General features: G+C 50.0%; 3 protein-coding genes across 5 annotated transcripts in view; all 3 read right to left on the bottom strand.

Annotated features, from left to right (window-relative positions):
* MYO15A (myosin XVA) overlaps positions 1-9366 on the bottom strand; it is a gene marked incomplete at its 5' end in the record, with an annotated part of 41535 nt that extends 32169 nt beyond the window's left edge. Inside the window, 9 exons of the mRNA XM_081337942.1 lie at positions 455-568; positions 1316-1382; positions 1532-1635; positions 2515-2605; positions 2755-2829; positions 3087-3196; positions 3901-3964; positions 4401-4483; positions 5431-9366. Coding sequence (XP_081194068.1) covers positions 455-568; positions 1316-1382; positions 1532-1635; positions 2515-2605; positions 2755-2829; positions 3087-3196; positions 3901-3964; positions 4401-4483; positions 5431-9366 — 4644 coding nt within the window. The remainder of the gene's footprint in view (positions 1-454; positions 569-1315; positions 1383-1531; positions 1636-2514; positions 2606-2754; positions 2830-3086; positions 3197-3900; positions 3965-4400; positions 4484-5430) is intronic.
* A 4043-nt stretch (positions 9367-13409) lies between these two features.
* Positions 13410-18668, bottom strand: DRG2 (developmentally regulated GTP binding protein 2). Of its 3 annotated transcripts, XM_081338523.1 has the most exons (13): positions 18539-18668; positions 17421-17581; positions 17246-17335; positions 17003-17063; positions 16541-16631; positions 16256-16328; positions 16073-16163; positions 15776-15873; positions 15274-15350; positions 15114-15202; positions 14923-14981; positions 14564-14617; positions 13410-14083 (listed from the first exon to the last, which is right to left on the bottom strand). In XM_081338523.1, the coding sequence occupies exons 1-13, from the start codon at positions 18600-18602 to the stop codon at positions 13997-13999; spliced, it is 1095 nt and encodes a 364-aa protein (XP_081194649.1). In that variant the 5' UTR covers positions 18603-18668; the 3' UTR covers positions 13410-13996. The 3 variants fall into 3 exon arrangements, with proteins under 3 accessions (XP_081194649.1, XP_081194650.1, XP_081194648.1); XM_081338524.1 differs by lacking the exon at positions 18539-18668 and having other exon boundaries at positions 14564-14609; positions 17421-18512; XM_081338522.1 differs by lacking the exon at positions 18539-18668 and having other exon boundaries at positions 17421-18500.
* Positions 18669-19883: 1215 nt separating this feature from the next.
* Positions 19884-27866, bottom strand: GID4 (GID complex subunit 4 homolog). Its single transcript, XM_081337896.1, has 6 exons — positions 27542-27866; positions 25249-25308; positions 25003-25110; positions 24595-24696; positions 24058-24188; positions 19884-22884 (listed from the first exon to the last, which is right to left on the bottom strand). The coding sequence occupies exons 1-6, from the start codon at positions 27728-27730 to the stop codon at positions 22821-22823; spliced, it is 654 nt and encodes a 217-aa protein (XP_081194022.1). The 5' UTR covers positions 27731-27866; the 3' UTR covers positions 19884-22820.
* Between the last annotated feature and the right edge of the window lie 124 nt (positions 27867-27990).

Below are 27990 nucleotides of genomic sequence, written 5' to 3' on the forward strand. Positions count from 1 at the left end.
TTGACTCTCAACAGCCTGTGCCTAGTGCCTTTAATGGCAGGAGAATCCAGAACAAACATCTTCTCTTCCAATGGAGCCACCATCTTCTTCTGCTTAAGTGTCCTGAGACCAATGAGCTGCAAAGAAGCACAGCTAGGCTTCCCCTAGCAATTGGCAGGGGGTGACCAATGCTGACTTTTCCCAGAAAATGAGGATTAGTTAGCCCAACCTAGATCAAGGCCCCCTTTTTTTTAATTCACTCCTTTCCTGGATTTTAAGAATTCCCCCCTCTTTTTTTCTTTCCCGTTTCATCTCATGAGAAGTCTCTGAGAAAGTTAAAAAAAAAAATTTAGAACCTGATCCGAGCCACTTTGGGGACCTTTTAAGTATCTGAGAAATTGAAGAAACAGAAATTGAAAGTCAAAGGCATCATCATGAAGAAATAACTAGGAGGAGTTCTCACTCAGCTTCATACCTGGTTGAGATAATAGTAGGTTTCTGCACCTTGAAGACAAAACATCTGCTTTTGCTGTGTGGGGAGACCTGCTAGCATCTCGTAAAAAATATGGTAGTTTCGTTCATTTTGGGCCTAGGGAAAGAGTCAGACAAGACTGGTGGATGTGGAGAATAATTATGAGTAAGAAACCAAGATATTTTAATCCCCACGTGCAAAAATCCAGAATGGCTACCAATGAAAGTAAGGAAAACATAGAATAAAAAATACATAGCCTTACACTTGACTTGATATTTCTAAGCACTCTTGGAGAACTCTTTTAAAAAGAATCATTTATTGAGAGGGCTCAGCTGATAATACTAGAGGGATCTTTACAATTTTCCTTATTGCCAGAAAAAAAATCCACCTGTTATTTAATAAATGTTCAACTGCTGTCCAAATCTAATCCATCTCACATTCCTTCCATAGACAATCATCATAGTTTGGACAAATGTGTGCAACCAACAGTACCATTCCATTCATTTTAAAGGATCAAAATAACCAGCTTCGTCAGAAATGGTGTAAGGTCTCCTGCTTGGGTGGGGGGTGGGGGTTGGACTAGATGACCTGCAAGGTCCCTTCCGACTCTGTTATTCTCTTATTCTATTCTATTGTCAGCTTAACCCAATGCAATATTCGTAACACGTTCAAGCTGGAGAGAGGCCCTTTCCAAACCAGCTCCCTGCAAATGCTAACTGTTCATTTTCTTCCAAAGGTTTCTTTTGCGATTCTTAAAAGGGAACCGGCCAATCCTCTGTTTTGCGGTTCTCACCTGCTTTGCTAGAGTCGCCATTGCTCACCTTGACTAGGTCAACCCAAGAATGGACGAGAAGAAAACCTCACCTGAAAGATGACTCGCGATTTCTCCAGAAGGTACTGGGAGGTGATGGCACCAGAGATCAGCCCATTGCTGGAGAAACACAACAGCTGGTCAGTCACACTTTCAGTGCAATTGTTAACTTCAAACAAATGAAGGCAGGATTGTGTGGGGAGAAACAGAGAGGCTGTAAGGGCGGGGGGGGGGATGTGGTGGGAAGAGCCAGGCATTGGTTTACTTACTCCTCCAGGAAGAGCTCCACAAATTTTCCAAATCTGCTGGAGTTGTCATTCCGCACAGTCTTGGCATTGCCAAACGATTCCAGAAGAGGGGTTGCTTCGAGAATCTGGCTCAGGCGGATAAAATACACGAGCAACACATATTTAAAAGTCAAAGCACTAAGGAAGGCGTGGATATGTATGAAAACCTCCAGATGAAATCAAATCAAATCAAATCAAATCACTCCTTCAATTCACTTCGTCCTTCCCGTTCCTGGGCCGAGGTAGTTGAATGATTCGGTTTTTCCTGTTGCTTTTGAGGATGCATTTTTATTTAGCAAGAGAGCCTGATTGTGTGGGGATTTTTTTTTAAAAAAAGAGGAGGAAATCCCTAATGAGAAAGTCAAGGAGCAATTGTCACAAATCCCCATCGGAAGCAATAAAATGGACCTAAGAATAGGATCAATTAGAGAGAGAAAGTAAAGGGCCAGCTGGTGTGAAAGTCAGAATATTTATTTTCTGTAGCTTGACCTCTGAGCAACAACTGAATTTGGGGGCCGAGATCCTTTCCTGCATTCCACCAAATCACGGTAGGAGAGGCTGGAGCTGAGGCTTAACCCCTTCGGTTTGGAGGAAGTTGCCATCCTGGTTCCCGAAATCAACCGCTAAGGAACGGAGATGGACTAAGCACTCAGAGGGAAGCCCTCATTCTCCAAGGAGAACGTGGGGAGAGGAGACAGAGACAAACGAATCCCTGGACAGCTGAGCCCATGCAAATGGCACTGCATTAACCGATGCTGGAAGAATTCAAACCTGACGAAGAGCATGCGGCCGCCCCCTACCTTTATCTAGGGCAGCATCAAGAACAGCAGGGCGACAGAAGGCGGGAAAGCAACGGTAGGTCTTCAAAAGCTCAGGACTCTTTCCCCTCCAGCCACCCCCCCCCATTGACCGCGGTGGCCTTAGGGGAGCACCAAGGCTTTGGCTGAGCCCCCTCTCTGCCCTACCTGCTGGGTCGCAAGGTGTTTCTGGTTGATGGCTGCCAGGTAGCGGAGAATCAGTTTGGTGGCCTCGGTTTTGCCCGATCCGCTTTCTCCACTAGAAGCAACCAGGTGGAAGGAAGGTAAGGACAGCAAGGACCCCTGAGCCCACTGAAACAGCTCAACAGCTCAAGGATCCGAACTTGAAAGAAGACAAGGGGGGGAGGGGATTCTCTTTCCCTTCTTAGCCAGTTTGTCAGAGCTCACCTAATAATGATACATTGGTTGAGTTTGGCATCTCTCAGCTTGCTGTAGGCAACGTTAGTAATTGCGAAAAGGTGCCTGCAGAGGAAATGACACTAGCTGGTTGGTTGAGAAGGCTCAGAAGCAACTGAGATATTTTTCATCCAAACCTCTGAGATTTCAGCAAGCACACAGTCAGCCTTTCCAGGCCCACAGAAGACCGTGAGAGCATCCTCACGGCCACTAGGACTCAGAATATGCTGTCAAAAGAGCCCAGTGTAACGAAACTGTCCCCATTTCTGTAGGACTGATTGAAACCCCCTCCAGATCCACCCAACAGCCTGTGACAGACTCACGGTGGCTTCTCTCCCAAAGCTTTGCCTTCGTACTTCAGGACGTGGTCTGTTCCGTAGATGTTGAACATTTTGTAAGGATTCACTGACACCAGGATGCTACCTATGTAGGTCTGGCAGAGAGAAAGAGGAACAAGTTGTGTATGTGTGTGTGTGTGTGTGTGTGTGAGAGAGAGAGAGAGAGAGAGACAGAGACAGAGACAGATAACACATGTTAGGGAAAGCAAAAAACACAAAATTATGGAGAACTTAGTGCTCTGTGTGACTCCAAACACATTGACTTTATGCTTTATACTTAAGAATGAACTCCTGGTTTAGTCTGACTTAGACAATTCCTACGTTTTATGAGCAGACATTGAAAAAGATAAGTGAGAACTTACAAAAAGTGAGCAACATTTCAAAACCTTCCAGAACTTTTCAGTTTAACATCTATATTTTGTTTAAGCTTGCGTTTATTAGTAACAGAGAGCAAGAAAGAGGATCTTGTCAAAAGACAAACAGATTTTGCATATATCTGCCTAGAGTTGCCTCTGGCAAGACGAACGGTATATAAGTTTAATAAATAAAAATGTAATAAATAAATCTCTGTCAATGTCGTCTCTCTTATTTTCCACATAACGAGAAAATGAATCTTGAGCCTTTTTTTTCTTGCAGAATTCTGCAGCTCGATCCCCATCCTTACAAGGCTGCAAAGAAGACCAAGTCTGGTCCTCCCAGGATCCTTGTGCCTAGCTGGGGTTTGAGGCCAGACTCTCCCCATCACTCCGGATGTTTTTTTTCCAATAGCCAGGAAGCAAAAGTGAAAACATCAACTTACATAGATCAGTCCCCGCTCAAACCTCCTTTGGATGTTGCGCAGGACCACGCTTTCCTGGAGGTCTCTGTGGCATAGAGAACAAGCATGGCTGAACATAGGACAACTTTAAGAAGGGGAAATAAATATTGCCACCAGCAGTTCCAGGGAGAAAATCTGATAAAGGCACGGGGTGAAATGACACAAGAGCAAGGAAGCTTTACTCCCCCCCCCCCCCGGCTTAGATGAAGGAGCCGAAGATGCTCTCATAACTGGTTTTCCCTCCTACTTATAAATCCCCGGTTCAGTTCTGCCCCACCCACCCCAAAATACTACAGCAAACAGTAAAAAGAACATCCCTTAAGATGCACATGGCATCTGTCTGTATGTGCTGCTGGAGGATTCTGGGAGTTGAAGTCCACCCATTGTTAGGTTGCCAAGTTTGAGAAACATGGCTCTCCATCTTTCAGGGGTGGACAGCGCCCCTCGGTCTCCCCAATGAGAACCCGTCCTGCAATACTTACTCCAGTTGGGTCAAGTCATCCACGTCGTCCTGGCTCGCCTCTCCTGGGTTGGCTGCCGAGTGCAAATTGTGAATGCAGTGCATCTAGAAGTTGGCAGGAAGACAAGGTCAAGACAGGCCTCCAAAGCCCCCCCCCTTATACCAGCCTGTTTTTCCTGCCCACCTTGCTATTCCTTCCACCTAGGAAAAGATTGAGGGTTTGCAAGAGGTGACCAAACAAGCCTTCTGCATCTGCAAAGGCCACGTCTTGACAGCAAGCAAACACACCTCAACTGGATGTCATGGTGGGCTGGCTATTAAACAGTGACTCCCTCCATTACTCCGGAGACAAGGAGTCAGGTAGCTGCTTCTCTCTAATTAATTCTCCCCGCCAGTTCCAACTCCGCTCAATGTTCTCCCATTTGCATACTGCTCTTAGGTTACAAGGGGATGTTATGCACACACAGCAGCCATATTGGGCATCTTTGATGTAAGGCATTGTGTAGGTTCCCCAGAGCAGAGCAGAGGGGCTGCCTTGCACGTTTCCCCTGCCAGCTCCTCTTGAGTTGACCAAAGCAAGTTTACTTTTGAGATTTGTTCAAAGGAGAAGAGGAGGTTGGAGGTGGGGGGAGAACACATAATTATATGTGTGTGTGAGAGACCGAAGAAGCACGTGTGGCCTCCCCAATTTCCCTTGGTTGCATCAGATTAAGAGGAGACGGGTCTTGCTCTGCCACACCAGCCTCTTCGCACACCGGATGAATCCACAAGGCTAAAGATCCCTTTAGGGCAGGGGTTCCCAACCTTGGCAACTTTAAGACTTGTGGACTTCAACTCCCAGAATTCCTCAGCCAGCATTGAATGTTGAAGTCCACAAGGTTGCCGAGGTTGAGGATCCCTGCTTTAGGGCATGTACAGAACTCAGAAATTCAAGAGAAATTGAATTCAAAGGGACCTCCTCCAATTCTCATTCCCCCACCAGTTCTGCTTTCCAGTCTCTTATTCCCTCTGTCCCTTTTCAACATCCAGCAGACCAAGACTCTTTCAATTACCTTGCATTGCCAGTTCTTGTTGGTCTCTTCATATTCGCTCTTGGACCCGGATGCTCCCCGCGTCAGGTACCAGAACACCCCATTCCCTCTCCCTCCTCCACGATGAACATCCTGAGCCTTAAAACTCTCTGCTGGAGGGTGCTGGAAGAGCTTCTCAGAGGTCCATTCGTTTGGCATCTCATGTATCTTCACCGTGTGATACTCAGACCATGGCTGGTTTTGTCTCCGGGACCTTCTCCAAGGAGAAGAACCCATCGGTTGGACTTGGGGCATCACCACTGCGTATCTCCCTATGCCTCCTTCCATTTCATGTTCTAGAAGTTCAGGAGGTCCGGGGGCAAAATCTGGTTTTCTTGGCTTGTTATACTGGCCGTGAAAGGAAGGTGGTCTGGCCAAAGAGGAGCCCTCTTCTTCCACAGTGTAGGGTCTTTTGAATGAAACTGTTCTTTGAGACAAGGGGCTGAGATTGGGCCTCCTCAAATTACCAGGATTATCACCAGGGATGGTGCAAGACAAATGCCCACCCAAGAGCATACGTGCCACTCTAGGAGTAGAAGACCTGGTAGGCATGGCCTCTGTCTTCTGCTTCATTGATGCAATAGCAGCTGCAGAATGCTGGGGAAATGGCTGCCTTGAAAAAGCTTCAGACTCTTCTGGGCCCAACTCTGCAAGATATGGATTCTCCTCTTCTAAATGTCCTCTTGTTTCTCCAGGAAGTAACTGAACAGAAGAAGCAGGCTGAGCCATTCCCACCAGAGGCTGCCCAATGTGCTTAATGAAGTCCTTGTGGGGGCTTGGAGCCCGAGTGAGTGATTGGGGCAAGTTGAAACCATTTCTCGAGCTTCTCTTAGCTCCCATCTTGGGTGAAGAACTCCAAGGAGTTGCTGTTCCTTCTTCTGAGGCACAAAGCCATCTTGGCTGGGGCTGGGACTGAGCTTCCTTTGGTCTACCAGTTTCAAAGGGAAGTTGGGCATAAGGAGATGACCCTCGGGGTGACTCTCGGATACTGATTCTGTGGCTTCCTTGACGAGGAAGCATGTGAGGAGAACCCCTATCAGATAAAACTGGGGACCGATGGCCAAACTGCCTCAGATGCTTGTTTCTCATTAATGGGTTCACTGCTTTCGTTGGCGGCTCAGCCCACCTGTTCCAAGCCTGGGGTAGGCTTCCTGAAGCGTCCATAGATACCTGATGAACTGCCCTTCTTGACTGTAAACGACTGGGTATGGGAGGAGATCCAAAATGCCTAAGGGATGGTTGAGGTGATGGAGGAGACTTCAAACTCCTGCTGGTGCAATTATAGAATTCTCTTGGGACAAACTTTCCAGAGGTCTTATTTCTGGCAGAGTCTTGAAATTCTGGAGTGCTGGACACATGAAACAATGAACGACTGAAAGGGGTGTCCATCAGGCTTTTAACAGATGCTAAGCTAGAAGATGAGAGGTTGCGTTGACTTTCCAAACGCTTGTGTGTTGATGGGTAAGAGGAAGGAGGTGCCTGGAAGAGGGAGTCTTTGGATGAGTTTTCCATAGTGGCTGTCCTGAATCCCCCTGATGAAACTGGGTTTTCTCTGACTGTTCTCTGGGAAGGAGAAGACATGGGAATATGTGAACTCTTCCCCTTGAAGGAAGGACTTTGATGTCCAGTTCTTGACCATGAGGCATTTCTCTGTGAAAACCTGAGGTCTTGTTGTGACTTTCTATTGAAATTTGACAGGAGAGTGCTTTGCAATTCTTTGTGAAGAGCGTCCTGCATTGCTACTGTGGTGTGAGAAGGTGTGAGAAGAGTGTGGTGTCTCCCTGCACCCCTAAGCTGCCTAACAGAGCTGGGGGGGAAAGTGCAACTTGGTTTTTCAACAGGCATCCTTGGAGGCAGAGAAGATGACTCCAGAGGACTCTTCTTCCCAAACCGTGGAGACAGAGTTCTTCTGTTGGACTCATGCATGCCTGGTTGGTTCCTTCCCCAGTTCCCATGGTGCTTCAGAATAGGTCTCGGCTGAGAGATGGATTGCTGCAGGAACTGCCCCAGAGGGCTCCCACACTCTCTTGGAGAAAGATGAGGCTTCACGTGATGTGCATCCCAACCCCAGCTCCTTCCACTTAAGTTGTTCCTGTGGGACCTCTGAAGCTTGCTCAGAGGGAGCAACTCTGAAAAAGTCTCCCGAGACCCAGAAGATTCCAAATACTGACCATCAAACTGGGCAAATGGAGAAATTAGAGGCTCCTGCTCTTCTTCTTCAGGGATGCCTTCTTCCTCAGGATCCAAATAAGCCCGAGAAATCTGTGGGGAAGGTGGGAGAGGGACATCAAGCTTTTCCTTGCCGAACAACTTCACTTGGGGCCTAGGGAAAAGCCGGAACTTCCTGTTCAATGGTGCCGTGGAAGCCATATGTTCTCCCATCTCTCGTTCAAAAACAGAAGAATGGGGGAAATCAATGGGGTCATCTTCTGGTTCAGTCTCCGCTCTGTCTGCTTCTTCCATCTCAGCTATGTCATCCAGCAGACAGGCGTACGGGTTGTACGAAGACTGGGAGACCCATTCTTGGTCACTGTCATTCATGTCCTGCTGGCGGTAAACACCCTCCTGATTATCGGGGTGTTCTAATTCTCTAGTCCAATATGGACCACCTTCTACTTCATAATCACTGCTGAAACCCTCATAAGGTTCATAGGATGGATAATGGAAAGAAGGTCCATAATCTTGATTGTCACTGCAGTATCCATAAGGGTCCTGCTCATCGTAGTCTTCATCATAAGGCCCATATCCTTCTTCTATCAGATGCCTCCCATAACAATCCTGGTTATAACCAGACAAGCCATACTTGAAAGGGGACTGGCCATCGTAACAGCCACGTTCTTCTTCATAATCATCAAAGTAATCTTGTAAGGTGGTAGAATCCAGGGGGTCCCAGTGGCCAAATTTGTCTGGGTATTGGCCAGAACACGTACACTTACTGGCTCCAGCAACTCTCCTCATATTCGCTCGGTGTCTCAAAACTTCATCTTCTGAAGGGAAAGGCAGTTTCTTGGCTCCAATCTTGGCTAGCCAAGAGTCATCAGTCGCTCGTTTGTCGTATCTCGACCTACTACGCTTACTCAAGAATTTTGAGGTCAGCCAGTTGGTGACCGTAGCCATCTTGCTGACCATCTGGGCCTGGGGTTTAAAGTTCTGATTTGCCTTCCTCCGCCGGAAGAGGTTGCCAAAAAAACTCCCTCCTTTGCTTTGCTGATCTTCTGACTTCCCACCCCCTAACCGAATCAGCATGAACGAGGACTTCTTGGTCTCCTTCTCAGGGGCTCCCTCTTGCTTCTCCTTCTTCTTCCCAAGAGATTTGAAGCGCATCATCAGGTTGGAGGTGGACTTCAGCACGCCCCTGTTCTTCTTCTTCTTTTTCTTTGTGCTGTACTTCCTCAGGCCCCAGAAGAAGCGCGAGGTGTTTTTGAAGTGGCTCTTCTTGGTGCTCTTGTGTGGCCCCATCCCTCTTACGCCCACGAAGAGTTTGGAGGTGCTTTTCAAGCTCCGCCTCTTCTTGGGTGGGACCGCTGCCTCTTTCTTGGCCATGGCCATGGCCTTGGTGGCTCCCTTCAGCTGGGCTTTGGCGTGTTCCTTCTTGGCCACTTTCTTCTTGGGGTCCTCTGCTGCCAGGCCCATGACCAGCTGGGAGGCTCCTTTGAGCTGCATCTTGGTCTTGTCCAACTGCCCCTTCTTCCCTTTGCCTGCCTTCTTGGCCACGCCTTTCTTGTCCTTCCCCCTCTTCTTCTTAGGGTCGTCTTCATCCTCATCCTCCTCTCCCTCCACCAGCTCGCTGTCCATCTCGCTCTCTTCCGTGTTCCTTTTGGCCAAGTCAGAATCTGACCCATCGTCCAACTGAGCCACAGGTTCCTTCTTCCCCTTTCGGACATTTTTCCCTTTGCCCTCTTTTCCTTTCTTAGCCATTTCTGGGGCGGTCAAGGATGTTCATGCTCTCCTATGTCGTGACCCCTTCAAGGAAAGCTCAGCAAAATTTTGTCCATGCAGAAACCAAGAGGAGGAGGAGGAGGAGGAGACAGTAAACATGATGAAGAAACCACAAGATTTCTGCGATCTCTTTGAAACCGAAAACCAGCCTGTGTATCTCTGAAGCCAGAAGACCTCTTACTTCCCTTCCTTTGTTCTGTTTTCAGCAATTACTCATTTCAGAGTGACGCCGAGAGAAGACTCTGTTTTATTTACCTGTGGAGGAAGCTGGAGAAAGTCCTTGTGGGCCTCTCAGGATCTCTCCTTGGCTTCAGCTGCTGTGCCGTAGACCTCAACAGTCTTCCTCAGAAGCTTGAGGCCTGAGGGGAAGGTCTGTCCGGGCCCAGCAGAGGTTGCGCTGAAGGTTGATCTTGCATACAATGGTCTTCTCTTCGGAGCTGGCTGGGAGGTTTCCCATTCTTCTCCTCCAGTGTGGGTCCTGTAAGGTGCTGGGAGGGAAGTGAAGGTCTAACCCTTGATGTGAGCTGGCAATGTAACCGTATCTCCTGGGCTCTCGTCCGTATGAATAATGTAAGTGGACCAGTCCATCTCCAGATCGAGAGTCCTCCGAAGGAGGAGTGGGGAGGAGACAAGGAAGGAAGGGGCCAAGCCCCCTTTCGCCAACCCAGCTCCATTTTGACCACCTTGGCTGCAGTGCTGTCTTAGAACAAAAAATCAGAACGTGGAATAAACATGTGGACCGCTCAGCTGGATCCAAAGGAGAAAAATAACTTCTCTTTCTCTCTTCCTTTTCTCTTTTTTAATTGTGGGGGTGAAAGGAATGTTTACCTCTTTCTGGAAAAAGGCAGCTGTGCTTAAAGGTGGGTTGCTTTGTGGGTGGGGGTGGCCGGGTGGGACGGAGGGAGCTCGCTTCTGCAGCCCTCCCTTCCATGCAGCTGCTTCAGGGGGGAAATGGATTCTGATATAAGGAGAGATACCTCACCTCCTCACTGCCCTTCAGGAGCTATTAGAATACCAAGATGCCTGGGAAAGAGGCGGCCGCGCTGCAAGATAAGCTGAAGGAACGTGGGTACAATTACACACCTGTGACAGGTAAGCAGAAGGAGGGTGTGCCAGCACACAGAGGCACTATTTTTATGGAAACTTGTCTCCGTAACGGGAGATTTAGAAAAACTCCTCTAGAAAGCAGCGCTAGGTCGGGGCTTGGAGTGATGAAAGGCAAGCAGTGGAGGGGTGGGGGTGGGGGGACAGGGGTATCTGCAAGGTAGGATCAACAAAGTCAAGACGGCAACCACAACAGCATGAACAAAGAGGCACACGCAAACAAAACTGGTCAAGTTTTGATCCCACCAAGATGGCCCGTCACTTTTGGTTATTTTGGAGCATTTTCTGGGGGCCTCCTGCTCCCAGGAGAGAGCGGAAAGCTCCCCCAGTTCTGTTCCCCCAGTCAACGCAACCTCTGTCCTGCTTTCAAAGGCAAGAGCATAGGAACACTCTGCAAATTTAAGGATGAGAAGATGACAAGGGCGGAGAAACTGTGAGACTGAGAAGAGAGGTAACACAGTTGGAAGGGACCTTGGAGATCTTCTAGTCCAACCCCTTGCTCACGTAGGAAACCCTACAACATTTCAGCCAAATGGTTGTCCAATCTCTCTGAAATCCAGATGTGCAGTTTTGCACTTTGAAATCTCCTTGGCTTCACAGATCAGACCCAAATGGGAGAACTTACAGGACAACGTGCGAGAGACACATGGAAGGAACCCAGATCAGCTTGCCATGGGGCTTACCTCTCGGAATGCACACCGTTGGCAGCTACCACCCGGATGTTGCCCACGGCAGGGGTCAGTGCCAAGCTCTCAGGCACCCCGGGTTTGGCATGGTGTTGCAAACGCCGGCCCCTCGCTCCCAGCTCGGCCGATGCAACAGTGTGCCCAAGATCTGAAGATCTGCACAAACCAATTTCAAGATGCCCGATGCCATCAGCACCCCAGTTGCCATCACTAACCAAGAGCCTTGGCAACTGTTGCTTCCCATGGAGTTTCGCTCGCCCTCCCCCTCAGGCCTCTGACGTCATGGCCGAGGGACGTAAATCAAAGGGACAATGGATAGAAGGGCACCAGCCCCTCGCCTGGGCAGCTGGCAGAGAAAGGCTCACCTGCCTTTCTTCTTCATCTGCCTGCGGTCAGCAGGAAGACAGGCACCCGGATGCGAGATATTGCCTTTTTAAAGAAATTCCTACTGCTTAAGGGGGGGCCTCAGTTGGACCCCTTATTGGGGGCTCACCACCCTCCAAAGTCTGCTGCAAATTAGGCGGTGGAGCAGGGCATTGGACAGGGTGATGAGCACAATTGTGCCAGGTTGTTATATTTGGATGACATGACCAAACCCTCGCAACAGATGGGAAACAAATATATAGGAAGCAGAGAAGATTTCAATTCTCTTCCCGCTCCACTTTTAAAGCCGAGGAGACGAGAGAGATTTATTGCCAAGGATTAGAAAGCTGAGTCTTAACAGAGGCCCCAAATCCTCCCTGCGAGTCTTCGGGTTTGTATCGTCCTTTTGTTCTCCTCTCTGTAGATCCCGTTTCTGGCTTTGAAGGTTTTCCTAAACTGCGTTCAATTTCAAAGCAGCTTCCTCCAGAACGAGAATCTAAGATTTCTGCTTTACTTTTACAAATGGGTGTGTATGTGTGTGTGTGCGAGTGTGAAGATGTACCTTTGCAGCTCTCACAACCATCCTGAGAGGCGGGCTAGGCTGGAGCACAACACGGCTCATTACAAGAGCAGCCCACCCTCCTTCCTGGCCCGGCCCCAGCTCTGCCAACCCTCCGATAAGAAAGCTGAGCCTTCCTTCCCCCCACAGATGCCTCCTTCGAGCTAGCCTACCTCCAAAGGCTGTTGTGAGGATTTCGGAGGAGAGAACAAGTCTATCCCTTTCCTACCAACGAAGTTGAAGGCCACTTTGCAGATTAAATGACAGCGAGACCCTCTTGAATGCAGAGATCAGACGTCATGGCGACAAGTGGCACAGCCCGCTTACCTGGGCAACTGCTGCCCGCCTCCTGGCCTGGGAGCAGGTTAAACCCTGGGGAGGACAGGCGACTCCGTGCCTTCGCTCTCCAAACCAAGGGACAGGCCTGGAGGGGCAACTCACCCGCGACTGCCTGCCCTGCGTGGACCCTGCCCTGCAGACCGGCTGCCAGACACCTGCCGGCTCCATGCATATTTGATGGCAGCTATTCTTCCCTGCGGTGGCTGGACAGAAAGAAGTGGGAGGAGGGAACGTCCTTCAGGGGAAGCATTGGCAGAGGGGCAGGACAGGGGTCACCTCAATACCCAGGAGCAGGGACCCACTTCGCTTACTGCACCCCCAAACCACAACGCTCTCAGGGAAAGTTCGGGACTGACCTCACAAGGTCACCGAGAGCCTTCTCAAGGCCAGGGGTAGGCAACCTTGGCTCTTTTATGACTCCTGGACTTCAACTCCCAGAATTCCTGAGCCAGGATAGCTGGAATTCTGGGAGCTAAAGTCCAGGAGTCATAGAAGAGCCAAGGTTGCCTACCCCAGCTCAAGGGGGATTTGAACTGCCTCTCATCTATTTCCTTTAATGGGCTTTTAAAAATCCTTTTTGATTCATTCACGCAAGCTTCAACTGAAAGCTCTTTTTTGGGGGCGGGAAATGAAAGCCAGTAGTCAAATTAATTAATTAAACACCCAGAAAGCAGCCTACAGTAGAGAAAACGGTTGGCGTTCACTTTCTCATCACCAAAAAAGCTGGAAGCTGAAGAAGTGTTAAGAACTATTTGGGAGTCTTCAACCTTTGTGGGGCCAGGCTGTGGACTGGAGTAAAACACACACACACACACATAACGCGGCCTGGAAAAAGGCAAGGCAAGCTATGGGGAAGTGCCCCACAGACAGGATGGGCTCACTCACAACGTCAGGAGGGCCCCTGAAGGCATAAGCGGTGTTGAGAGCAATCTAAGGAAAGTGCTACATGAACATTTTGGAAGTTCCAAAGAGACGTGAGGACCATCCTTTATTTCAGCAGCAGGTCAAGGGGGAAGGGGGCTGATGGGTCTGGAGTCGAAGTCTGGGGGTGGGCTATGGGAGCAGCAGATGACCTGGTGAAATGAGGAGGGAGGAGGGGGGAGGACTCATCGATCCAGGCTCCAGTGTGTGGGCAGATCCTTCCTTTATGGATCTCCTGTCCACAGAGAAGAGGTGGCAAGGCTGAGTTCTGAAGGGAGAAAGGTGGGTTCTTGATTCCGGGTCCGACATCCCACTCCAGGGTCACCAGGTCACAAATCTGAGGCCGCTGATCAGAGGTAGCCAGGCTGCCACCCTCGTTCGGTCTCCCATCGAGTGCTCGAAGGACCCTCAGCGACAGGCTTCATCTAAGCAAGTTTCCCTACTTGGGAGAAAACCCTGGTCTTTCTGCGTCCCAAAAAAGCTTCGGCCCCCCCTCCGTGGCCGTGTCTCCTTTTAGAAATGGTGAAGAGTGTCCTCCCAGCCCCGCCTCCTTTGACCACGTGGGGCAGTCTAGGTCTTACACATTTCACACTTAAGCTGCACGGAAACTCTGCGGAGGGGAGCGAGGTACGGGCGATTACTTCTTCACCACCTGGATGACATCTTCATGCTCCACCACGTGGCTGAGCCCGACTCGTTGGGGGCTGTACTTGGTGCTGGTTCCCTTGAAAGGCAGAGAGAAGACGGACTGAAGGATGCGATGTTTCTCAACCGTGGCTACTTTAGGAGGGGTAGACTACAACTCCCAGAATTCCCCAGTCCATCCCGTGGTTGAGAAACGCTGCCATAAAGTTTAACTCTAGAGCTGACCCAGCCAAAGGGCACAAGGGGGGAGGGGGGCAGCGTCAGAGGCTCGGATTCTCATCCAAGATGCTGCTGTGACTGAACCAAAGGTGCTTTTTCAAGAGGCAGCTGGGATGAGGAGACGGTTTCGGAATGTTCTCCTGGGAAAAACAGTTCGCTGCCAATAGAAAAGCAGAGCCTCAGCAGTTGAGACTGGATGGAAAGTTTGCCCTTGCTGTGCTGGATTTCCACCTGCAGGGAGCACTAGAGTATCACTGCACCCCAGACTCTTTCTCTGCATGGCCAAGGCCAGCAGGCCGAATGAAAGACCAGACTCCCCGCTTCTTCAGCAAACACTTACCCACACAAGGGCGTACTTGAATTGGTCAGCTAACGTCCGATGAATTCTGTGACACTGAAAAGAGGAAACGGTCAGGTAGGGGAGAATGGAGCCCCGTGTAGCCTCGACTCAAAAGCATCCCTCCACACCGAGGTCACACCGGGAGATTCAGGCACGAGAGCCGCATTCCCACCACCCCATCCGAGGGCACAGCTTGGCCATCTCCCCTCGGGGCGAGGGGATTTCAACTCGCAGGAGATCCACGACAAGGCCCTTGCTGAGGTTGCTGGAGGTCGAGATCCCTCCCTCTGGATGGGGGGGGAGTCTGAATGAGATTCCTAACCCTCCAGCCCAGGATCCCGAGAGCTTCCGGGGCTCACCACGTGCTGTACAGAGGCCCCCTTTCGCAGGATGATTGCGTCTGAAAAATCAGGTCTCTCTGCAAGGAAGGAGCATTTTTCGGTGAGGGGAGGAGAAGCTTCTATCCCTCCACCAATACTGGCTTTCCCAACCTCCCCTTAATCCTCAGGTGCGACCCAGTTTTCTGGGCCGTTCCCAGGGCGTCACTTACGGCCTCTTTTCTTTGTGTAGATGCAGGTGAGAGCCAGATATTCCCACAGCATTTCCAGCAGGCAGTCCAAATTCAGCTTCATGCCACAGCTGGGAAGACACAACCGTCAACAGACGCAGCCATAACTCGTGTTTTGTGCAGGACTTGGGGGTTCCCTTACCTAATCACGACGCTATGGGGCCTCCGAGCCAGGCGGTCCACCTCTTCCATAGAGATCTGGTCAATTTTGTTATAAACCTAAATTAAGATACAGAGGAAGTGGCGGGGGGAGAGAAAGATTCACATTGGACCCTGATGTTGATTCCACTCTGATCCCTCACACCTACTTTCTAAAATGTAATTTATTTACGAAATGCATTGACCACCCACTTTACCACAGGGTAACTTAATTATAAGTCCCCACCCCAGGCAAAGGAACGTTCCAGGACAGTTGATTTTATTTGGGAGGAAAAAAATAATCAGCTGCAGGATTTTTCCTCCAGGGAAGTGCTGGGAACCTGATTGTCTCAGATCAGAACAATATTTTAGTCCCCGAATGTAGCTATCTGAACGCCTGGCAAACGGGAGCCGGAAGGACAAAGAACGTCTCCATTTAATTAGGATTGGGCACCAATTATCCCGCCCCGTTTGTTACAAAAGGAAACTTCTCGCACGCCACTCACGTAAAGGCAGGGCATGTACACTCGGTTGCCGACAATCACGTCAATGAATTCATCTGCGGTACAGTCTTCCCTGAACAGAACCTCGGCATTGAAGATTTCTTAGGATGCGAGAGGTAAGGCTCATCACTTTTCGTGGGGCCCACGTTGCTTATGGCCACACGGGCAGGGCACAGCTGGGATTCAACTTCCAGCCAAGCTCGTCCACCTCCTTATCAAGCCCCTCCCCTTAAAATCCTGGGCCTGGGTCTTTGGGGAGGGCCCTAAGGCCACCCCCAGGAGGATCCTGAGAAAGGATACTGTATTCATGAAGGATGAGCTGCACCAGCTTCTCCGAGCACTGAGTCAAGGTCACGGTGGAGTTGAAGGAGATGCCGCCTCCCTTCTTGGGCTGGAGGGAAGACAGAGGTGCCATTAGGACAACGCTGGAATGCCCCTCGATGCTAGCTCTCCCCACAGCGCAACCAGCTTCCTGTGTCTCACCTTGAAGTAGATGTTGGGTTTACTTTTGTTCAGCCTGATGCCAACTGTTTCCAGTTCCTTCTCCAGGAGAGATCTGCAGGAGGAATCACAGCACGCACTCAAACCTTTTGGCCTAATCCATGTTTGCAGGAGCATGCCCTGCAGCCTGGCTCCAAACAGCAACCCTTATATTTTGCACATGCGAGCAAAAACAGCAAGGTGGCCTCTCAGGAGAAACCCCCAAGGGCTGAGCTCTCTTCCCACGCCATTCTGCCCCTCAGAGGCCCCTCCCCTCCCTCTGCTGACCTCTGCACTTCTCCCTTGGTGGCTTCCAGCATCATGATGACGACATCTGAGGTCCGGGCCACCGCAATCACTTGGCGTCCTCGGCCCTTCCCTAAAAACACAAAAGAAATGACTCTTGTCGAGAAGCTGACAAAGAAGCAGGGCATAAAAAGGCTGGGCTCCTGTTTCATTTCATTTCATTTCATTTATTGGATTGACCTGGTCAATCCAAACAGAATCCCTTCTCTGAAAGTTGACATAACCATTGCTTTCCCCTACGACAGCCCAAGGGCAGCTTTCCTCCCTCCCCATCTGACAGGCCTCAATTATTTTTTATTTTGTTTGTATCCTGCCTTTATTATTTTGGCAAATAACCCAAGGCGGCAAACGTATCCAGAACAATACATCTTCCTCCTCCTATTTTCCCAACAACCACAACCCTGTGAGTTATTTAGTAGTTAAAAAGCAGAAGGGAATTCCAACCTTGAGCAGCTCCTTCAATGATCCCAGGAAGATCTAGAAGCTGGATATTGGCTCCTTTGTACTGCACATAAATGAAGAAAAATCAGAAAAGGCAATCCACCACTAAGCATCTCACATGAATCTGAGTGCTGATTTAATTAGCAGCACAGCCACCTATGAGCTTCGCTTTCATAGAAATACCAATACCTACATTGGCTTAATTGCTACCCGAGGCAAAAGGGAGTCCATGAGAAGTGCCTTTACCTCTATGACTCCAGGAATGCAGGTCAACGTCGTGAATTCATAAGAAGCTGCTTCACTAGCTGTGGAAGTCATTAAACTCAGAAAGGTGGACTAAAAGAGAAGGCAAAGATTCAGAAAGCAGAACTTATTTTCAACGCCACGCCCGAAGAGTCCTCCTTCTCTGCTCAGCACTGACCTTACCCACGGAAGGGAAACCGATCAGCGCCACCCGGGCGTCCCCCGACTTCATCACATCGAAGCCTTCCCCTTTGGCCGCAGCTGATTTGGAAGGCTCTAGAAGCTGAGCTCTGTACTTGGCGAGCTTGGCCTTCAGCAGACCCAGGTGGTACTCCGTGGCTGGGGGGGGAAACGGAGAAAGAACAAACAGGTGACAAAGGAGCCAATGTGGGGGAGGGAAGAGACTCGGGGCAATCTGTTTCATTTCAGTCACTGGGAGTTCCTTGGGCAGCTGCTATAATAAATCTAAAGCATCATAATGCTGTAGTAACACTTCTTTGTTCGTTTTTCTTGCTACACTCGGTAAATATAATCCCAGGCGGTCCTTTTCTGCTCCTCTTCCGATTTTCCGCACATGCAACATGCAAGCTGTGCCAGCCATCTGCTCCCACACTTGTGGACCGGCAGGGTGGGGATGATGGCAGTCCATTGCTTCTTGGAGGCTGGCAAGAAGAGGAAGAGGTGGCAGAGGAGGAAGAGGAGAAGGCAAACTGGCCCAAAGGGAATCCTGGGGGTTTCAATGGCTTTGCTACGTTCTGGAGGAATGCATCCGCTCCTACTGGAGGCACCAGTCGTTTATTATTTTTACTGTTACTATTAAATCTATTTGCCGCCTGCCTCACCACGGGCTACTCTAGGGGGACCACAACCATAAAAAGATGAAGAAACAAAAAGGAAGTTTAAAGAAAGCGAAAGTAAAACAAACAGAACAATAAAACAGAGAAAGAAAGAAAACAGTTCATTTATGCAGCCGCTTACTGTATTTAGAAAGTGCATGAAACAACATAAATGGACACACCCGTACACAGATACACAGACACACACACATATATACAAATACACACACATACACTACATATATACGTGCACACCCATATGAACAAGTCAGATTTTGGGGACAAAACCTCCTTTAATTTTATTTTGCGTTAAATGGCAACCACCCCACCCCCACTGAAGTAGCCCTGCCGGCGGGATTCCTCCCTGCAAGCGGCCAAGCGGGGGCGTCTCCCGAGGCCTGCAGACCCCCCTCAGGCCTCCCTCCAACAGGGGAGGCGCCCCTGCCCGGCCCCGCCTCACCCTTGTTCTTCTGGGTCCGGGCGATCTCCTTCTCGATCTCCGCGATCTTCTCCAGGATCCCCATCGTGGCGACTCGGGCGGACCGCGATTAGGGACGGGCTGCCCCGGAAGTAGTTCCCGGGCAGGTCCGTCTCGCCGAGCCCTCCGCCCGGCAACCCAGACAGGCGAGTGTTTCGTTCCGCCCCTGTCGGGGAGACCTGGAACAGCAGGGCAGGCGGCGCAAAAGCCAAAAGGATTGTATGAAGCTTACAGTACCAAGGTTTTTTTCCCCTTTGCTTTGGTTTGTTTAATGGTTACTACAAACCATGAAATAAGCCAGGGCTGCCCAATCTTGGCAGCTACAAGACTGGTGGGCTTCAACCCCCAGAATTGGTCAGCGGGCAAAAATTTAACATGTTATTTAACACATATATAAAAAATATTACTTAACCCATATATTGAAATATTTATTAAATCTGTACATAGCTCATGTACACGTGAGCTATGTACACATTTCAATAATAGGAAGGAATCAGCCCAAGTCTCTTCCCCTCCCCCATCCTATCCCCATTCCCATGACTTAAGTGCTACTTCTGTCCTCTTTTCATTTCTGACATACTTGCTTCTGAATATCTGCTTCTCCCTGGATGTCTACAACCCCAAGGACAAATGAAGAAGCTTCTTTAGCTGATGGGGGCAGGGCTAAGGCCATCAGAGCTGCAAATGGCTATTGGCTAAGGTTGGCCAGTGCAACAGTACTACAAAACCCACATTGCAAGTATTACAAAGCCCACCCTACATGGCTCTTCCACCTCAAAGGAGAGTTAAGAGGCTCCTTGGCAAAGGGCAGAGGGCAAAACAGAGCCCTATAATATCACAGTGACCGGGCCAAACACAAAATATACTTTTAAACTGCTGATCTTATTTCAATCATCCACATATCCAGTATGCAAAGCAGCCATTATGCCGTCTTGCAAGAAAGTGATGGAAGAGAGAGAGTTTTCCTCCTTATTTTCAGAAATTAGAAGTGCCTTTGACTAATGTTTGAAGTAACAAAGTAGGAATGTGAAATTTTGACAAGCACAAAAGGTACATCATGGAGCTGGCCCAATTATTCATATGTCCAGACATCCAGGACTTGGTTTCCCCCCCCCCCAAAAAAAAAGTTCCTACCGAGTAGCATCTACCCTGCCACAGATGGAAATACTGATGTTCTACAACCTCCTCTGCCCAGGGAAAACAATTAGAATGGTCCACATGGTTCTGGGCCTTTTGGGAAGTATCAACTTGCTTAAGAATTGTGAGCCTAATTCAGCTGGGCAACCTGTGACACAGGGATAAAATAAAGAGCACACATGGATACTTTTTAAATACACATTCTTTTATTTGGGACACTGATAACTCTGGAAGAAAAAAAAACCCAGTTTCTTTTCTGCAATTCATCTATAAATACTCTTTAATACTCTGATTAACTTTATAAAATCTTTTCTATACATTTTGGAAGATCCCATCCTTGAAGTCCTCTTTGACAAGCTTTGTCTGCTTTTCTCAATTAAACCCAGAGGCAACAAGCTCTTCAGTTTAATGGAGATGGAGAGAATTAAAGACAAGCCTTTGGGGGCGGGGGGGGGGGGAGGCTATTTTCAAAAGTTGCTTCCTGCACACCAACTTAATTCCCACCTATTTCACCTCAAGCGCAAGCATCTGTTAGTGCACCAAACCAGGGTTCTATGCCAAGAGCGAGCACAGCCCAAGAAGGAGCAGCAACCAAGGGTTTGCCCTACAAAGCGTGGACAGGACCAGCCTCACTTTCACTTTCTTCCTGTATGTTACTGGGGAGGTGCCTGCCCCCCCCACGTAATTTCTCAATTTTTCCCTGGCCAGCCCTTTCAAGGTCACTTCTACCATAAAAGTTTAATTCTTTAAGTTTCGCTGTTCACCCTCACTGGCTGGAGTGGCTCTGGAAAACCCTTTAACTCAGCCTGAAGGAAGCATCCTCTTCCCCTGGCAACTTCAACCCCCCCTGCACCAAAGGTTATAGGAAAGTTGTAACTTGCACCTGGGACAGGTTGGTGTGATGCCTATCCAGCTACAGGCACAACTACCTCTCCACAAGAGGCTGTGTTTGCCCAGAAGCAGAGTGGGAGAAGCAGAAGGGAGGGAGTTGTGATTTTTAAGAGAAGAAAGAGGCTTTGGGAATTTTGTAGGATGCTCTTCTTTTGTGGCTGGGTGTGAATATATTGCATGCAGGCTAAATGGGTTTTCTGCCTGACTGATTAGGCTCTGCAAACGCATTAGCAACTCAGTTTACACCAGGGGGTGTCCAATCTTGGCAACTTTAAGACCAGGGGACTTCAACTCCCAGAATTCCCCAGCCAGCCACGGGTCTGAGACTCGCCAAGGATGGACACCTCTGCTTTACACTGTGGCTAAGGGAAGCAAAGAGCCCACCTTAAAATGCACAGCTACCTTGTGCCAAAGGATACAGGTATGGGGTAGGCTGGTGGTTATTCTTTTAAACAGTCTATATCTCAACAAGCCAAATTCCATTTTTTTTAAAGTAGGGTTCTGCAACCAACATGTCTTATCTTCTTCTGCATTGTTTATTCCAGTGTGGCTCGCTATCAGGAAGAACAAAGAGCCAGAGAAGACTGCTGCCCCCACCTACCACTTCCAAGTCCTTTTTTTCCAGAGACCTCTTTCACAAGCGACACTTTTTGACCCCATCATTCAAGGCAGCTAAAACCGGGAAGCAAATTCCATACATCAAGAGCGCACCCTATCATTTTTATTCCCTCCCCAAGACTGTGACGCGCACACACACACACACACACACACAGTGCTGGAGAAGGAAATTCTTCTTCCGCCCAATTACTGCTACCACGAGCGCTTCTGATCCTGCCACACAGGAAGGCCGAGCCTCAAAGAGAACGCAACCACAACCTGTAATCTTTGGCCACGGGGGACGTTCCGTCCCTGTCCATTGCCAGACACTGCAAAGTCCAAGGCACCTGCAGGAGGAGGCGGATTCTAGGCGTTTTGAAGCAAGCAAACAAGCAAGCAAGCGAGGAGGACAGCATGCCCGGTTCACAAGCTGCGTCACGTTCCAGCTCTGAAAACTCGAGTGGCAGAGCGGTTCCCACCCACCCCCATCAACGATGCGGAGAAGCAGGTTGCAGAAGCCTCTCAAGGCCCTAGGAAACAGGACAGCTGCTTTTATACTACCACAACATGCATGAAGTTTGGCGCAGAGGCCTTAAGTCACTGAACATTTTAAAGTCTCAGGAGACCAGTTTATTCGGGGAGGGGAGGAAGGTTTGACAAAGTCCGAGCGAACATCAATCGTTTTCTGCAGGGTAAACCCGGCGTGCACACCACCACCAAGCGCTTCCTTCGTGAGGAGTAGGTGGCAACACTGTGAGATAATTACAGAGAGCTCATCACCATCAATGTGAGCTCGCACTCATTTTCACCAGAAGGAATTTTTTTTTTTAAAAAAGCAGCCATTGTAAAATATCATGAAGAATAATTTGTGCACGTTACCACACAAGTCTTTGAGCCAGCGGTGAGGAAGTGGGCCATAAAAACACCTCACTTTAAAGAAGTCCTTAAACATTTTCCATTTAATGTTGCAAATTCTGCATCAGCATAACTAGCTTTCCCGCCACTGCAGGTTGCTTTAAGCTCGCGCTGCTGGGACTGGCTAGCAAGAAAGTTTAGCCTTGTAAACCGGCAGGAGCAGATTGCTCCTCCCACCCCAGCCAGGCCCCGCTTCCTTCGACCAACTGCTTCCTTAGCAAACGCTGCAGTCGTGGGCCAGACACACCAACCTCAAGTAGTGCTTAGACCAGACAGGCCCACCCCCCACGTTCTGGAGGAACCCCTACACAGAGCCAAGGAGGAAGCAACATAAGCAGGAAGCAACTTATGTTCTCTTCTATTCCAAGGAGATCTGGGGAGACGTGGACATTTCCTCCCCCCAAAAGGAGCAGAGGGAAAGGATTGTCAGCGATCCCGAGAGGCGAGCTTTGCAAGAAAAGGGCATTGAACGGTAGCCTTGAGGCCAGGCTACGGAATCAGGTTGGCCACGCAGCTGGAAGAAGGATCAGGCTCCGGCAGTCCCGTGGATTCCCCTTCGTGCTTTCAGACCGGTCCAGATGCCTGCAAGAGGGGAGCCTGGTGTCTTCTGTCCTGAGACATCCCCGTTGTCTGAATAGAAGATGCGCCCTCGCACTCGCCTCCTCCTCTCTCCCCACCCCCCGGCCTCACTGGCCATCTCTTGGTGAAGCTCTTGGCATCCCTGTCACCGGAATTCGTAAATGGGCGCGCTGTACTCAGGGACGTGAGTCAGATTCAGAGATTGATACCTGGGGGAAGCAAGGAAAACAGGCTGAGCAGAACAAACTGGGCTGATTCTGCAGCATGGCAGCAGGTTTCCAAGGCTGTAACGACAGCATCAGAGAGTCCTGGTGGCGCAGTGGTCAGAATGCAGTATTGCAGGCTAACTCTGCCCACTGCCAAGAGCTCGATCCTGACCGGCTCAAGGTTGTTGTTGTTGTTGTTGTTATTATTATTATTATTTAAACTTATATACCGCCCTTCTCCCGTAGGACCCAGGGCAGTTCACAAGGCGATTAAAACAATATAACAATACAAAAGTTAATAACAAATTAAAATAAATTAAATTATCCTTAATTAAAATCTAAAACCCTTAACTCTAATTAAAAACCCAATTGCAATAGGTTAAAAATTAAAAATCCTCAGTCCTGCCTGGAAAGCTCAAAGAGCCAGGTCTTCAGGTCCCGGCGGAACGAACGAAAATCTGGGGCAGTCCTGAGCTCTACGGGTAACTGGTTCCGAAGGGCAGGCGCGCCCACAGAGAAGGCCCTCCCCTTGGGTGTCGCCCTCCGGCAATCCTTTGCCGGCGGCACCCTGAGGAGGCCCTCCCTGTGGGAGCGCACAGGACGAAGGGAACTTGATGCCAGCAGCAGGTGTTCCCTCAGATATCCCGGACCCAAGCCATTTAGGGCTTTATAGGTCATCACCAGCATCTTGAATCTCACCCGGAGGGCAACCGGGAGCCAATGCAGCTCGCGGAGTAGAGGTGTTACACGGGAGTATCGGGAAACCCCCATCACAACTCGCGCGGCCGCATTCTGCACCAGTTGAAGCCTCCGAGTGGTCCTCAAGGGCAGCCCCATGTAGAGAGCGTTACAGTAGGTTGACTCAGCCTTCCATCCTTCCCAGGTTGGTAAAATGAGGACCCAGATTGTAGGGGGAAACACGCTGACTCTGTAAACCACTCAGGGTGGTAAAGCATTGTAAAGCAGTATATAAGTGTCAGTGCTGTTGCTATCAGATTTTGGGCCCAGATGGCCCTCAGCAGCAAACTATTGGCCTGATGTGATCTGGACTCGTCAGGTGGACAAAATAAGTTCATTTGTATCTCAATACATTAGTCTCCCAAGCACAGCAAACACACAGGACGGTGTCACTACAACCTGGTCTTGGGCGAGGAAGGGTTCAATCTCCCCTCTTACCATTCTGAACTCCTGTGATAGTAATAGCCCTCTATACATGCTGCAGACTTCTGAAAGCATATGTAATAAAACCCAGCAAAGGATGCCCCACTGATGTCTTTAATGGTGTGATCTGGGACGAGGAATTGCTCCTGCACAAAAATGAAACAAAGAAAGACAGGGAAAGCTACAAATGTGATTTTTTTTTAACCTAAAAGGTGATCTTTTAAGGGAATTAACGTTCTTTCGTGTACTATTATACATGAAATAAACATGCTGAACCAAATCTCAGTTTGGAGCAGTGTTTCTCAACCTTGTCAATTTTAAGATGCGTGGACTTTAAGTCCCAGAATTCCCCAGCTAGCATGAGAAACTCCCAGTTTTGGGAGTTGAAATCTTGAAGTTGCTAAGGCTGAGAGAAACAGATTGCTGGGAGGAGCAAATAAAAGTAATTTTACTTTTCTTAGATTAAGGGGAAGGGATTTAAATCCAAGTTTAGCCCCTTACCACCCAGAGCCCTCATAAGGCACCCTGTGGAACTGTGCTCAAACGACTTACTTTCCACCTCATGAAGACAAAGTCGTCATTCTTCAGATCCTCATAATCAAAATCATCAGAGTTAAATGTTTTTGCGAACTGGTAAAATGCTGGGAACTTCCCCTAGGAGAAAAGGGGAGACACATCACTGATGCCCTTGACAGTCCTGGGCTGATTGAAGAGCACACACATTCCAAAGCAAATATTATCCCAGGTTCTCACTGAGTTGGGACACCGTGCAGCAAACACCCAAGAAATGCTCCTTCTTCCCCAAAGTGTGACCTTGCATGGAAAGCTAGCAAGTCAGGGCGAAATCTCCACGAATCCTATTTCTACAACACCACCTGTGTAAAATAGCTCTTGTAACTCTCAGTCCCTACCCATAGGCAGGGGGACCCAGGCTAGTGAAATCAAAGGCAAGGGGCTCACCCAATGTTTACGATCCACATCTTCGTCTGCGTCCCATTTCCGGGTTAAAAATGGATGCTTTTTACTGATTATTTCTCCTTCAAAGAAAGTCGTAAGTGTTGGATACTCCTGTGAGTAAAGGAGTGAAGTGGGGGCATGATGAACATACAGAAGAAATCCAGGATTATTTTTCCCCTCTACTTTCCTAAATGTGCGTGGGCATTGAAGAACGCCTCCAGAATGACCCAGTCTGCTCCAGACACATACCTCAGTAAGGCCTTTAATCTTCAAATATCCACAGAGATAGGAGTTATCCATGTCAACATGCTGGAAAACAAAAGGAAAACCATCCAAAGATCAGGGCCTAAGGCTGGAACAAACAGATAAAACAATCTCAAGAGAATCTTCCTCTGCAACTGAGAAACAAGCAAGATGCCCTGAGCTTCAATTAAAACGGGACTAAAACAGAGTTAACGCATTTTTGCTACATTCTCTGAACTTTCATCCTTCTGAAAAAGGCAATGTTTCAAGAAGCTACCACAGCACTGAAAACAGCCTTGTTCTCTCAATTCCTGAACCACATTTTGACCACCGACACCATTCATCAAGACCAGGGGGTCTTCAAACTTGGCCTTTTTATGACTTGTGGACTTCAACTCCCAGAATTCCTCATCCAGCGTGCCTGGCTGAGGAATTCTGGGATTTGAAGTCCACAAGTCATAAAAGGGCCAAGTTTGAAGATCCCTGATCAAGACAGTTCAGGAAAAGAGCCGGCACCCATGTGTGCTTTCCACGTTGTTCTTCCGTCTAGCCTGCAACTCTCCTCGTCTTGAGCTTCCTCATCCTCATTCCAAGTGCCAGCCCTTTCTGTCAAAGACAAAAGCCCCCCATCAGATTCCTCTGTGCCTTTTCTATCCTCCTTGGCTCAAGCAGTTACAGGCCTCAACCTTTCCACGCATCAAGCTGGTCTTGAAAGCAAAGCCCCCAGATTGACCCATCTGCTTTATCTGCTTCGAAAGAACTCGCGAGAACGGTTTGGAAAAGAAAATGCAGCTTCAAGCCTCTCTTTCATGTCAAAAGTCTCTTTCACAGGGTCACCTGGAAAGAATTTTGCCAGGTTGACAAATATAGCCCAGGAAGCAAAAGCAGAATAATGACCAGCAGATGCTATTCGGGGCTCCTGACCTTTACGACTAAGGCATCGCTTTGTCTGTGCTTTGAGAGGGTAAGTCAGATTACAAAGGAAACAATGCAGGTCTGGTTCTAAAAATTGCCTGGATGTTGGATGGAAGTTGTCCAAGAACACATGAGTCTTTGGAGACACAGCCCATGGGTGGCCTGGGCATAAGAAAACGGACTCTGCTGGACTGACCAGAGTTCTCTGCGAGCTAACATTTTATTTCCAAGATCGGGCAGCCAGAAGACCATGGTTTGCTCCTTCGGGGTCTGACAGCTGGGACCAAGACCCTTGTGCAAATAGGTTCCCAAGGCATCAGCTGGAGATATCGCATCCAAAGAGAACTCTGAAATTACTAGCAAACCTATTTTACTGACATAAAGGCGCACTGAAGGCTACAACATCTCCCAAATACCAGCCCTGACACCAGCAGATCTAAAGCTCATCTAAAGCCTTTCTTCCCTAAAACGTGGGCTCACCTATTGAGCCCCAAATGCTCAATTCAGTGCTAAGCAAGGACGAAACAACCGGCCTCCTGAAACTCAAGCCTTCTCCAGCTCTCAGTGGGATGCCTGGCAATGCTTATTTATTTACTTTTATTTCATGGACAGGATTTACACAGCCCCACCAATTCTCCCATGCAAAAATCCTAGGGAGCTCACAGCAATCCCCCCAAACGACAAGGATCAAAAGCCCAGCATCCTTTATCTCCTCTCCTGCTCATCGCCAAGGCTCAGCCTCCACCCCAGCCCACTGCCTGGGGGAAGAGCCAGGTCTTGGGGGCTCTCCAGGAGCCCTGGGATCCCTGGGCTGCTCCAAAGGGCTGGGGGGGGCACTGAGCAGGGGCGCCTCCAAGGCCCCATCAGGGAGGGAACCGGGAGCCACCCCATCTAAGCCAGAATGGGGGGCCCTCCTCTCTCCCCCCTTCTGCACTTGCGGGGCACACCTGGATTCCTGTGTGTGTGTGTGTGGGGGGGTCCCAGGGTCTTCCCTCCGGGCTTCGCTCACGCCCTGCAGCCCCCAACCCCGGGGGTCTTTGCAGCCCACCGTTCTTGCAAATCCCCGCAAAACTGGGGCGGAAGGGGAGATGCCAGGAGCGGGCGAGGGGCTTGTCTTGGAAGGGGACCTCCTAACCCTCCTCGCCCCCCTTCCTCGGGGGGGGGGGAGTCCGCGTCCACGGAGCCCCTTCGCCCCCTCCCCGAAAGGGAGAAGGACCCATTAAAGCGGCCTCAGGGCCGTGGGCGGGGATGGGGGGGGGAGAAGAAACCCCTCGTCTTCGCCACCCGCTCCTTTTCCTCCCGGGACTACGAAGCGCATCCTCCTCGGCCCAGGGGGAAGGCCGCAGGCGCCGCCGGGGAGGATGGGTCCTGTGCTCCGGCTCACCTGCACGACCACCTCCACCTCGTAGGCGTTGCCCTTGGAGCGCTGCTGCCCGCGGAACTTGGCGCCGCTGTAGAGGCGGCTGGTGCTGACGCCGGGCTGCGCCGTGTTGATGGGCGGCGGCGGCTCCAGGCGGGCGGCGGCTCCCGGGGCCGGCTCCGGCGGGCAGCGGCAGGAGCTCCGCACCGGCATCTCGGCCGGGTCGCCCGGCGCCAGCGCGACGCGGGCGGGCGGGCCTCGCTCGTCCTCCGTCCCCCGTTCCCCCGGCCGGCCTGCCCGCCTCCCTCCCTGCCCGCCCGCAGCCCGGACGCCGACCGCTGCGCCTCGGCTCCGGCCCGCTCCCCTCGCCGCCGCCGATTGGCTGCCCGCCGGGCCACGCCGCGCCCCGATTGGCCGGCGCGGGTCACGTGCGCGGCGGGAGGGGACGCCGCTTCCGCGGGGGACACGGCGCG

This window comes from Vipera berus (genome assembly GCF_964194415.1).
Source record: "Vipera berus genome assembly, chromosome: 13".
NCBI lineage: Eukaryota > Metazoa > Chordata > Lepidosauria > Squamata > Viperidae > Vipera > Vipera berus.

Coding starts and splice junctions, on each gene's coding strand:
- DRG2 (XM_081338522.1), bottom strand. CDS start 17,666: ATGAAACAGATTGCCCCGAGTCTCTTCCCTCCCCCACATTGGCTCCTT. Junction 16,329..16,540: donor ACCAAGGGAGAAGTGCAGAG/GTCAGCAGAGGG, acceptor TTCCTCCTGCAG/ATCTCTCCTGGAGAAGGAAC. Junction 14,982..15,113: donor CTACACAAAGAAAAGAGGCC/GTAAGTGACGCC, acceptor CCTTCCTTGCAG/AGAGACCTGATTTTTCAGAC.
- GID4 (XM_081337896.1), bottom strand. CDS start 27,730: ATGCCGGTGCGGAGCTCCTGCCGCTGCCCGCCGGAGCCGGCCCCGGGA. Junction 24,697..25,002: donor ATGTGGATCGTAAACATTGG/GTGAGCCCCTTG, acceptor CTTTTCTCCTAG/GGGAAGTTCCCAGCATTTTA. Junction 24,189..24,594: donor TTGTCTTCATGAGGTGGAAA/GTAAGTCGTTTG, acceptor ATTTTTGTGCAG/GAGCAATTCCTCGTCCCAGA.